Source organism: Eleutherodactylus coqui, chromosome 6, assembly GCF_035609145.1.
Source record: "Eleutherodactylus coqui strain aEleCoq1 chromosome 6, aEleCoq1.hap1, whole genome shotgun sequence".
Taxonomy (NCBI): Eukaryota; Metazoa; Chordata; class Amphibia; order Anura; family Eleutherodactylidae; genus Eleutherodactylus; species Eleutherodactylus coqui.
The window spans coordinates 47,395,579-47,407,906 of record NC_089842.1 but is presented as its reverse complement, the minus strand read 5'-3'; the positions used below and the strand labels follow the sequence as shown (position 1 = coordinate 47,407,906).

At 44.0% G+C, this 12,328-nt stretch overlaps 1 protein-coding gene across 3 annotated transcripts in view; it reads right to left on the bottom strand.

Moving 5' to 3' along the window:
• The window catches only part of CCDC30 (coiled-coil domain containing 30), a 61,618-nt gene that overhangs the window by 41,928 nt on the left and 7,362 nt on the right, over positions 1-12,328 (bottom strand). For 2 of the 3 annotated variants that reach the window (XM_066606734.1, XM_066606735.1), the window contains exons 3-7: positions 9,318-9,500; positions 8,621-8,741; positions 6,575-6,759; positions 4,829-4,918; positions 1,255-1,338 (exon numbers count right to left, since the gene is read on the bottom strand). In XM_066606734.1, the coding sequence (XP_066462831.1) occupies positions 1,255-1,338; positions 4,829-4,918; positions 6,575-6,759; positions 8,621-8,741; positions 9,318-9,500 (663 nt within the window). The remainder of the gene's footprint in view (positions 1-1,254; positions 1,339-4,828; positions 4,919-6,574; positions 6,760-8,620; positions 8,742-9,317; positions 9,501-12,328) is intronic. The other variant, XM_066606736.1, reaches the window with a different exon arrangement.

The window sequence follows — 12,328 nt, the reverse complement described above, 5'->3', positions numbered from 1 at the left end:
AGCACTCTTACCTGAATCCACCCATCAGATCAAAGGCTTAGTGCATGCATAATTCATCAGAATAAAGTGCTTTATGCCCTCACAATGTGCATCTTCCCGTCTTGCCCTTCATGTGTTAATGTGTTTAATGATACTTTTCGTTGTTTATGGAACTAGTACAAACAAACTGCAGAGTCAGGACTTCTTGCAGTAACTGGTTGTAGCCAACTGGTGATCAACCTAGCAAGTTACCGGGGCCTCACAATAATGTTATGGCATTACTGCAACTCCCAGGCAAATTGGTAGGTAAACACTGAAGTCCTACACTAGTCACGGTACGGCATTAATTTGAAAACCAATTACGGAGATCTGTGTGAATCTGTGCACTCCAGCCGTGAAATCGGTGAGAAAAAAAACAAAAACAGGCCAATAGTTGATCATTACAACTTATACCTTTAGGGAATGTTCAAACTACGGAACCAACACAGATTTTTCGATCACGATTCTGCCTCTAAAAACCACAGCAGAAATCCACAAGCTGCGGATTTCTGCAACGGTTCTGAAAATATTTAATCAAAAAAATCAAAAGTCCACAATTAGTCCTTTCTCAATGGGACCTGATCTGCTCAGAGCTAGGAGGGAGAGGGGGGGGGGGGGGGGGGTTAATCAGCAGTATCGGGTAACACAACCGGAGTCGGCACAAGACATGCTGCGGGAAACAGACAATCCACTGCTGTCCTACCCTGTCAGTGACTCAGCCCAACCCCTTGTCTTCACCCTTAGTTCCGGTGGAGACAAGATACACCAGCACCCACTGGAGGACAACTGTAACCCAAATAGTTGCTACAGCTAGTTGTTAGCATACAAACGACTGTTTGTGTACTTCTGCTGGGCAGCTGGATGGAAAGCGGAATGATCCCATTATAGTCAATGGGGTCCGTCCAGTGCTGTTAAGAACCGTTCAGCTGTGGGGATTCCCCTTTCCTGCTTCCTGAACGGAGAAGGAAAGCGGAACCCCGGCAGATGTGAAACCACCCTAGAAGATCTAAAAACACTGAAGTAGCAAATGTTGTAAAAAACAAAATTTGTGTCTTAAAACTTTGGGCCACGACTGTACACAAATTCACACTTTACAGGTGACTCATAATGGCTCCAAAAAGAAGAGATATTCTAAGACATGGTAGTGATAAGGTTAGTACATTGCTGTGTTAGTGGATTTACTGGTGGATTAGTAATGCTAACAAAATATATAAAAAGAACAGAGCAGCAACATACTAAACTCTCTGCAGACACTCGGTCTGCACTTTTACGGGTCCCAAACAACTTCTTCCACGGCTTCTGAACTGAGGACAGGGGCTCCTTTAGAAGACAATATGTGGAAATAATAATTTAATACATACGGTAATAGTTTATAGAATCTCAGTCACTTCTATACAGAAGATACAAGGGAGTTAAAAATCAAAGGTTAACTGCACTTCGTTAATAACGCCGCTGCAGTGTTTGTGAAATGTTTAAAAGCGTTGTGAATGCTCTGGGTCACCTGTCAGATTATCGATGCTCATATTCGTAATATATTTTAATTAGGGATGAGCGAGTATACTCACTAAGGCACTACTCGTCCGAGTAATGTGCTTTAGACGAGTATCTCCCTGCTCGTCCCTGAAGATTCGGGAGCCGCCGGTGAGTTGCGGCGGGGAGCAGGGGAGAGGGGGCGGGAGAGAGAGAGAGATCTCCCCTCCGTTCCCCCCCGCCGCTCCCCGCTCTGCGGTGGCCCCCGAATCTTCAGGGACGAGCGGGGAGATACTCGTCTAAAGCACATTACTCGAACGAGTAGTGCCTTAGCGAGTATACTTGCTCATCCCTAATTGTAATATTGATAAGATCACAGGATGCCGTGCGGGTGTCATGGCAGGCGGGGGACCCAGGGCTATCATTGCAAATTACCAAGCCATGCCTGTCAGATTGTGATTTGATGTAATGCTATGGCATTACATCATACTGCAGGAGCAATAAAAGGATTGCAGGTTTTTGTCCCCTCTAAGGAATTAAAAAAAAAAAAAAAAAGTTTTAAAAAAGTTGTACTAATTATTATTTTTTAAAAAGTACTAAAAAGTACTAAAAAGTTAGGAAAAACCCCTGCTGCCAAATTTATAATAAAACAATCTAAATAATAAAACAAAAATACATATTTGCTATCGCTGCATCTGTAAAAGTCTGATCTAGCAAAGCAATGCATAATTTACCCCGTACGATGAGCGTCGTCAGAAAAAAAACAAGCACAAGAATTGCGCCTTTTTTGGGCACCTGTCTCCAAGAAAAAATGTAATAAAAAGCAATCAAAAAGTTGTATGTGTTCCAAAATGGTACCAATAGAGACTACAGGACGGCCTGCACAAAATGAGCCACTGTACAACTATGTCGACAGAAAAAAAAAGATATGGCTGTCAGAAGATGGCGGCAGAAAATAAAAAAACTAAATAAATATATCTTTGAAAAAAAATTAACCCCTTCATGACATGGCCTATTTTGGGCTTAAGGACGCAACAATTTTTGGCGGATTTTCTTCTCCGTTTATCAAAAGTCATAACTTTTTTATTTTTCCGTCGACGCGGCCGTATGAGGGCTTGTTTTTTGCGTGGCGAACTGTAGTTTTTATCGGTGCCACTTTTGGGTACATTGACTATATTGTAAAACTTTTTTTTTTTTTATGTAATCAGGGAGAGAAAACGCTTCAATTCTGCCATAGATTTTTTAATTTTTTTTTTTACAGCGTTAATCATGCAGCATAAATGTGACATTCCATTTTTTCTGCGGGTCGGTACGGTTACGATACCAAAATTCTTACTTTTTTTTAGGTTTTCCCACTTTTCTGCAATAAAAACCCTTTTTTTTGGAAATCTTTTTTCTATTCTAAATTGCTGCATTCAAAGTCCTGTAACTTTTTTATTCTTCAATGTACGGAGCTCTATGAGGGCTTATTTTTTGCGTGACGAGCTGTAGTTTTTACTGGTGTCATTTTGGGGTACATACGGCTTTTTTGATCACTTTTATTGTGTTTTTAGTGAGGCAAAATGCTAAAAATTAGCATTTTGCCTCAGTTTTTTCACGTTTTTTTTAGCGTTTTTTTCCGTGCACAGTCAAAAGCATGTGCAACTTATTGTACGCGTCGTTACGGACGCGACAATACCAAATATGTGGGGTTTTATTTTTTTTTTACCTTTTTTTATGCTAATCTGAGAAAAAGCATAAAAAAATGTCTTTTTTACTCTTTTTTTTACATTTTTTTAAATTCATTTTTTTAATCTTTGTTTTTTTTTACACTGTTTGTGTCCCTCTGAGGGACTTTAACCACTGCCCTGATGATCGCTGTCATAAGACATGGCAGAGCTACTGCTCTGCCATGCCTTATCCCTTTTACAGCGCTCATAGGCATAGGCAATACAGGATGCCAGTGACTGGCGTCCTGTTGCCATGGTGACCGGCCGGGCTCTCGCGATGACATCGCGAGTTCCAGCCGGAGACACAGAGGGGGTCCGCTCCCTCTGTGAACTCTTTCCCTGCCGCGATCTACTTAGATCGCGGCAGGGAAGGGGTTAACAGCGGGGGGCGCATCTCCGATGCCCCCCGCTGTTGCAGCGGGGCGCCGGCTGTGACTGACAGCCGGCTCCCACTGCGGGATAGCGCAGGATCATATGTGATCCCTCGCTATCTCCAGGACGTAAGTTTACGTCCTGTTGCAGGAAGTACCAGGCTGCCAGGACGTAAACTTACGCCCTGCAGCGGGAACGGGTTAAAGTAGTGCAAAAAAAAAAAAACAACAAAAAAAACTACACAAGTTTGGTATAGTAGTAATCGTAAGGACCCATAGATAACGTTAGCATGTCCTTTTTGTTGCAGTGTGTACGCAGTAGAAAAAAGACGCACTCAAAGATGGCGGATTTTCAAAGTTTTTCAGTACATTATATAACACCATTGAAAAATACAACTGTCCTGGAAAAAAAAACAACCCTCAGACATCTAGGACGATGGAAAAACCGAAAATGGGGGAAAAAAGGGCTGCGTCTTTAGGGCTCAGTCAGACGGGCGTTTTTATGTGCGCATGTTACTTGCGTTTGCGATCCGCATCTATATAGAACCAATGGCAGCGGTCACATGTTTGATTTTTAAATGCGCATAAAATTCGCACCTACAAAAGATGGAACGTATGGGTGGCAATAGACGCGGTCACGCGGGTTTTTTTTACGCACACAGTGTGATCTTTTTTACGCGTGAATAAACGCATGTAAAAACCGCCCGTCTGACCGAGCCCTTAAGGGGTTAATAGCATTTACTCATCAGAGTAAGGCCGTATTTGCACGGACGATATTCTGGCGGGGGTTTTGTGCGTTGCGAGCTGCACCAAGCCTGCACAGAAATACAACCTGTTATTTGCACTGGGTGTGTTTACATGCGCGATTTGTTTTTTATCAATACCAAATTGCAGCATATTGTATTTTTTTACGATTCTGCGGAAAACGCGTCCGTTATTTCCTGCAGGCGAGGTACATACCAGTGTGAATTTTACATTTTTCCTATTGAAACTACATGCAATTTTCATGTGCGTGAGAATCATATCGTGGTACATGCGACTTTCACGTAACTGCAACGAAAATCGTGGGTTTAAGAGTACGCTATCGGTCAGAGATTCTCGGATTAATATCGCACTCGCTCGTGTAAATACAACCTAAGAGACATTTAGTGTGGACTGAGCCTGTGAGTCCTGCCTTATCATCTATTGACCGCTTCCTCCACCAGAGCAGGTTTACTGGGAAAGTCACCAGTTTAGTGAAGCGTGATGTGGGCTAATTACCTTGTTCATCGTTTCCTTGGTGCGTCTCATGGTTTCGCGCTGCTGGTAAAGCTCCTCTTCTAATGTGCGATGAATTTGTTCCAATTCATCCTGAAACCAGTAAATCAGTGTAAATAAAGTGTAACATAGATTTAAAGGAGTTGTACCAAAATCGACTTTTATCAGCTATCCACAGGATAAGTGATAAAATTCTGATGGGTGAGGGTACCAAATAATACGCAGTAATCTCTTGAGCTCCCCCTAGTGGTGTCTGCAGGCAGCCAGAACATTGTCATTTACAGAGGTTAATGCACATATGACCTTTACTAACTATCCAGAGGATAGGCGATAAAAGTCTGATAGCTGAAACCCCCACTGATTCTGAGAACAGGGGTTACCCCTCTTCTCCTCATTGCACCCCCCCCCCTGTAATAACAAATTTGAATGGAGCAGCGGCTAAGCATGTGTGCTGCTACTCCATTCATTTCCATAGGATGACTGAAGACAGCCAACTACAAGCGCTTGGCTATTTACGGCTCATAAAGGTGAATAGAGAGGCAGTATACATGCGCAGTTGCTGCTCCATGCAAGTGCAAGGGAAGCACTGAGGCGGGATAGGGGGACATTAGACCCCATTCTCAGGACCAATTGGTGCTCCACCCATCAGGCTTTCGTCACTTGTTCTCTGGATACAGGGTAAAAGTCAATTGTAAGATAATCCCTTTAACGGGAACCGGTCATCAACTGTTAACACCATAAACTAAGTTACGGTGCTTATAGTTTTGGTGACGTGGAGTCTGGGAGCCTCTTTTCATAGTCAACCGGTTCCTTTGGCATCCACTGGCAAAGTCAGCGTACAGCAAGCACAACTCTTCAGACTCCAACTTAGTTTATGGTGCTTATAGTTGATGACAGGTTCCCTTTAAATGACCTCTGTCACATTAGGAAACTGGTTTAGTGGCAGACGCATAAAATAGGGCTGTTGAGTCGGTTCTATTGTAATTACTGGCTTTGCCCCGTTAATGTATATTATATGTATAATGCACTATTATGAAGTCTGGCTTGTGGAGTCCTGCTGATGGCAAGGGGCATGCTAAAGGGACATGAAATGACTGTTGGGTGCCCCACAGCCATACTACAGACTGTCGCTCCTGTGCTTTTACACAGGAGTGATGGTCTTCAGAGAATGAAGGCGGTGTGCATTGGAGATCTCTTCTGGCCTTCCGCCTCCGTTCACTGCACAGAGACCTGCCTGTTTACACGGGCCGATAGTCACTAGGTATATAAGTGAGCGAAGAACCAAACGACTCCGAAAAGTAACCAATTTCTCGCTCAGCGCCTTGTCGGTGGCCGTGTGTACACAGGACGACTATCGCCTGAATTCGCTGTTTTCAAAGTTACCTTAAGTAAGGTTACATTTCATTGTAAGTGGTAATATCCATATTAGTTCACCCATACAACAGCTGATGTTGGGTCAGGCTGCCCAAATAAAGCAAACCAACCAGCTTTCCACAAGTCAGAAGCAGTCAGCAGTAAATCCTACTGTTTCCTTCTGCATTTGGCTATATTTTGGGCTAAGAGGACTTGCAAACTATCAGAAGCCAGATAATTTAAAGGGATTTTCCTACTACTGGCTGCAGCAGTCACATGTCATGATCAACAACAATCAAAAGGGACAGAGAGGTTGTGAGTCAATTTTAAGTCGTAGGAAAACCCCTTTAAGCTGTACAGTAAGCCACTTCTATCTCCGGAAGTAACTGGGGGCACCTGTCGGTTTTGATCGCTCATGTGCTCTGAGCGAGAGTCCATCTTTTGCTCCAGAAGCTCAAGTTTCTCCAGTAGCGTGGCCCTTTCCACCAGGAGGTAGGCGATCTGCTCGCTGGGACTGCTGTGGGCAATCTCGTTTAATCCTTCTTGGTCCAACATTTCTTCAACTTCTTTCAGCTGGGAGTCTAAGATGACATAAAACACTAGGAAAGGCAATCATCATAAGACCGAACATCAGGAATACAACACAATTTAGGAGACTTCTCAACTTTTGTGGTCAGGAAAAAGATTTCTATATAAACTAAAGGTGCTTTATTCATCTTAATGGGCGCGCTAGAGATTGCTAAGCGCTTGATTTCGGAAATCTCCGTCCATTCCAAGGAGCTGTAGTCCACTTCTACAACTACCGCTCCATTCATTCGGGAACCTTGAGGCCCCTGTATGGATAACTTTCTAACTCGGCACAACCCCTAAAGGCTCTGTTCACATCTACATCTGCTGAAAAAAATTGGTGCTGCACCCTACGCAATGTTTCTGTGAAAACAAAGACCCCTTGACTGAGCCCTACAGATCCCATAATGAGTCAATGGGTCTATCGGGACCAGCAGTGTCTGCTGTGTGAGGAGTCCAACGCAATAGAATTAAAGGAAGCCCCAACGCTGAGTCTAAACGTGTCCAACTCTGACGCATCAGTAGGTCATCTCTGTAGAAGGGGAAGCGGCTAAAAGACAAATCCAGCGTTCATTATAAGAGGAAAACATCCAAACTGTAAATGAGAAACTAAAAATAAGGGAGCGGATTTACAAACTGCGCCAAAAGACTGTCCGACATAGTTGGCACATTTAAGATGCATTTTAGACACTTTAGGACCTTTTTGGTCATGTCTCGATTAGGGGCGTGGCTTTGTGAAAAATAGGAGTGGCCTAAATGTGCCAAACTTTTGGTGTAAACGACGCCAACTAATTGGTGGTATAATGTTAGACTAAACGGTCTAAAAATGTAGCAGATTTATCATCCAGCAGAGTCGCTGTGACACATCTGGGGAACTTAAAGACTGTCTGGTCTAACTATTACACAGTATTAGTAAATCCGCATTATAGGTTTTTTTTAAACTACCCCAATTGTCACCATTTATCCTAAATTATTTTTATTACACACAGGATGTAAGAGTATGAATATGCGGTTATATAATATGTGTCCTCATGAATCTTCCTCTCTTCTTGATCTGCACTTGGTACAGCAGCAGTCTGTAGTCTTCCTACTATAAGATGTGGCAGTAAACCGCAACCATAGGCAGCCATTCGGTAGTCGATGAGCCAACTCTTGGGGCCACCCATCTGCCATGAGTGTATACACCCTTCTCTGCTCTTCCTACCCTCATCTAATCTCCTCTCTCCATAGCAGTCCGTCAGTGTAGCTTTCTCCCAGAGCCGTGTCCTTTTGTCCTGGTGGATTAGCACACTGTTGTAGGAAATCCACATTACAGTCCACAAACAGCCTGAAAACTGGCAAAGTAAAGTCCTCCACATAGGGTTTCCATTACCGGGTTGTCCAGTTGTAACCTATTAATTGCCTATCCTCAGAATAGGTCACCAGTAGAAGATTCCCCTGTCACCACCATCAATGAACTGTTCTCTGGGCTGGAGTGCTTGTGCACTGAGCTGATTTCTGTAAGAAGGAGACAGCTCCGTTTCCACTGCAGTGGCCAGGCGTGGTACTGCAGATCATGTTTTGATTAATTTGAATGGGAACTTGCCCTATAATACCAAAGGTGGCCTAGAAGTGGGAACAGAGCTGTCTGTTTCCGGCAGAAGTCAGCTCGGTGCACTAGCCTAGGGAAGGGCTGATTGGTGGGTGTCCCTGGCAGGAGACTCCCTGACAGCAAACTATTGATGACCTATCCTGAGGTTAGGCCATCAGTAGTTTACAACTGGACAACCCTTTTAATTTATTGCAAAAGCATGCCTAGTAACACTGTGGATACATGAGAGATTTAACCAAATATCTGGAAATATGACAGTAATAACTGACTGAACCCAGTCTTACCTTGCTGGATCTGCAGCTTCTCTAGTTCAACCCTGAGCTGTATATTTTCCTTTTCGAAATCTGTTGTGAGCGCCTCCCTCTCCTCCGTGAGATTCCGGATGTGAGCCACATAGTTCTCCACCTGTGGAAATAGTGCAAATACATCATTTAAATAGACTTCTTACTGCTATTCAGCAACATCATCTTGTACAGCGGCCTACATGGAAAAGACAAGGATCCACAGCAAACAGTATGGCATTTCTACTGTTTTACCACCCAGGACAGAAGTGGCCTTCCATTTGTTGCCCCTCCAGCTCCTTTCCATAACCCTTTGAATAGAGCATAACTTTCAGATTGGTAGAGATCCAATGGCTGGGACCTCCACTGATCTTGAAAAATGGGCTCTGGCGCATTCTAAAGTGAGGGCGGCGGTGGTTACACATGCGTACTACCACTCTATTCACTTCAATGGAGATAGTTGAGTGTTTGAACTCAGCTATCTCCAGTGGTCCCACACGTGTTTGACCACCGCTGCCTCACTTCAGGATCCGCCAGAGTCCTGTTCTCGGGATCTATGGGGCTCCCAGCAGTTGGACGCTCACCAATCTGAAAGTTTTCCTGTGGCACAACCCCATTAAGGATCTCAGTGACGTCACCGATTTTCATACAATCACATCCCTGCGGGTTGCGGTGAATAGGTTACATGGCCGCCTCTCACCTCCTTCATCTCTTCGGCCTGTTGTAGTTTCAGCTCCTCCAGGCTGTTAGTGGATGTCTGTAACTTGCTCTCTGCTGTCTGATACAGATCCCACAGGAAACACAAGTACTCTTCTGTAGAAGTCCCAGGATTAAATCCCTTCTCCTTTAATTTATCGACTATGTCCTCCGATTGGACCTGCACCTAAAATGAGCAAAGCATCCAATATATAACAATATATACAGTGATTTTATAAAGGTAATGGAAAAAAAAAAACATTCCGAGATGATAAAACACTGGTTTGGGTCTTATGGTGCAGCACCCTGTCATACCCACTTTTCACTTATTCCCCAAGTTACATAAGGATGGTTCCTCCCTCCCTTCCGGCCGATTGTAGCCAGTATAGGGTCACTGAATGAACCCATTAGTTCATGGGTTGACAGTCTGCTCCAACCCTTGATTCCCTCATTACTGGGATACATACAGGATATCAAGCATGTACTTGGGCATTAGCTGACGTGTCGTGGCAGGGTGGGTTCATGTGGGTTACAGCCGATGTTACTTCTTTATATACCCCTATTACAGTAAAGACTTAAAATAAAATAATCAATTTTATTAATACTTGTTAAAAACTACACAAGGGCACAACATAAAACACAAATTGAAAGGAGTGATTGGTGTCGCACCGACTGGTAAGTGGCACAACAACTAATTTAGGACAGACATAAGATAGATAGTCCCCACCACTTAACAAAGATGGTAGTGTATTGTTCGTGTCTGAAGGGTATCCCCCCACTAATTCAGACCGAAGGTCTGATTAGTACTTAGGAGTAAATTTTTAAGAGTCTACATAGGTCGAACTTGGTCAAGATAATGCGTGTCCTAAAAGAAGGAAGGATGTGCTATTCAATTTTTCTTTTTCTTTGCTAGGGAGACAGGGGTAGGCATTGACCAGAGGCTCTGATTGATACACTGACTCTAAGTCGATGTCCTAATTCCCCAATGCTTTACTGTCTGTTTGTATGATATGCAGACAGCAGAGATCTGGCTGATAGGGATACTGTTTCAGGGAAAAAGGAGCCAATCCTCCTATAGTTCTCTTATATGCGTGTCCAGATGCTCAATGTAAGCTTATGGAGAGCGCCCAGTATCATAGTCAGAACTCTAAGCGTGCTTTCGAGAGGATTCCCTATTGCATAATGAATAGCCTAGGTGATGTAAAATAACAAAAGAGTAGCACCCGTAGCCCAGATGGTAGGCCAGGGAATGAAGAGCTGCCCGCATCTGACCTGCCTTTATAGTCCTCAGGACCGCCCCCTGAGGGGTTGACCAAGTTGCACTGTCCAACCCTATAATGGCCACGCCCATAAACATCGGGCCCACATGCTACTAAGAGCCTGTATGTGGACCCACTCTTTAAATAAAACAGTCTACGAATAACATCGCAGTTTAAGGGAAATAAGCGCATTATCCGATCGATAATAGCCTGCTCCGATTGCTAAAATCTCGCCGTGGTGGTCGAGAGAGGGTGTGTATGCTTACATGTTTTACCCAATCGGAGGGAGGTGGGGCGGGCCAGAGTCCGCTGTGCCGTCGCTGTGTACGTATGCGCGTCATCACGTTCGGGCCGCGTCATGACGTGCCGCAATTGTGTTTCCGATCTTCATATACGAATGCGAAAATTGGACGCTCAAGAAGGCGGATGGAAAGAAAACTCATGCCTTCGAACTGTGGTGCTAGAGAAGAATGGTATACCATGGTCGGCAGTGGTCACCAACAAGATGGTCCTAGAGCGTATCAAACCAAAATATCACTAGAGGGCAAAATCACCAAACAGCGGCTCTCATCTCCATGCAAATTCATTCACAATTCAAATAAGAACAACTCCGACTTTACACTTCTGATCACCCAGCGACTATTGTTTTGGTAAGCTGAAATGAATCGACTAGCGACTTATCGCCTGTCACCCGTCGGTGGTCATGTTTACACTGAACGATTATCATTTGAATAGGTAGCTTTACATGCAGTAGTGGTGGGGACCCCGCTGTGCCATCACTAGGCTTTCTGAATACATCCTAATGAGAATATGAAATGTGTGCTCCACCCGATGCACAACGGGAGGAAATTCAGACTTCATTAACATTTAATTGAGATGGGTTTCCGGCTCCAATAATATCAATATGGCCATTTATTTCATTAGTGTCCTTTTGATTCCAACACAGTAGAAGGGAAAAAAAAAAAAAATCACAGAAGACGGCCGACCATACTTACAGATACAAAGGTGCGGCCACACTTACAGATTTGGAGGTATATGCGCAGATAGACACATGGGTTCACAGCAGCATGCAGACAATGCACAGTAGGAGGCCAATGCCAAGGAGAGGAAGGATGTTTAGGATATGTAATATGCTTTGTGCAGAGGATATGGTTACGCTGCTTTCACACCTGCGTTCGGGTCAGTTCAGGGTTGTGTCTCTCTGCTCTGTTTTTGGACCAAAAGCAAAGCATAGATACGGAAACCCTGAACTGACCCCTAACACAAGTGTGAAAGCAGCCTTAATTTGGTTAAGTCTTTTCGAGGCACATAGAGGAGTTAGGGGTGCTGGAGAGTGTACCCCAGTACGATGTGGTCACATGGTGTAATACCTCGCACTGCTGTGATGAGAACAACATGGGATCCACTGGGCGGCTATAAAAGGACAAAACTACAAGCAACCGAGCAAGGCTGTCTGTTCTCCGGTAGAGCCGGCTATATGCCATACAGACGCCTGCCGGCAGCTACCTGACACTCAGCTAGAGGCGCACTCGCTCCAATTGGCAAGAAGTTTTCAGATCTTCCAGGATGGGATACAATGGCACTAAATATACAGCCTTTCCACAGAGCCGTAATGTGGCAAACGCATAAGCTATAAAGACACACTTTCCATTCACTGACTGCAAGCAGAGATCTTGAGGAACGATGAAGAACAGAAAAAAGCATATTGGGAAATTATAGAGTTTTTCATTAGAAAGTGACTAAGCATTCATTATGT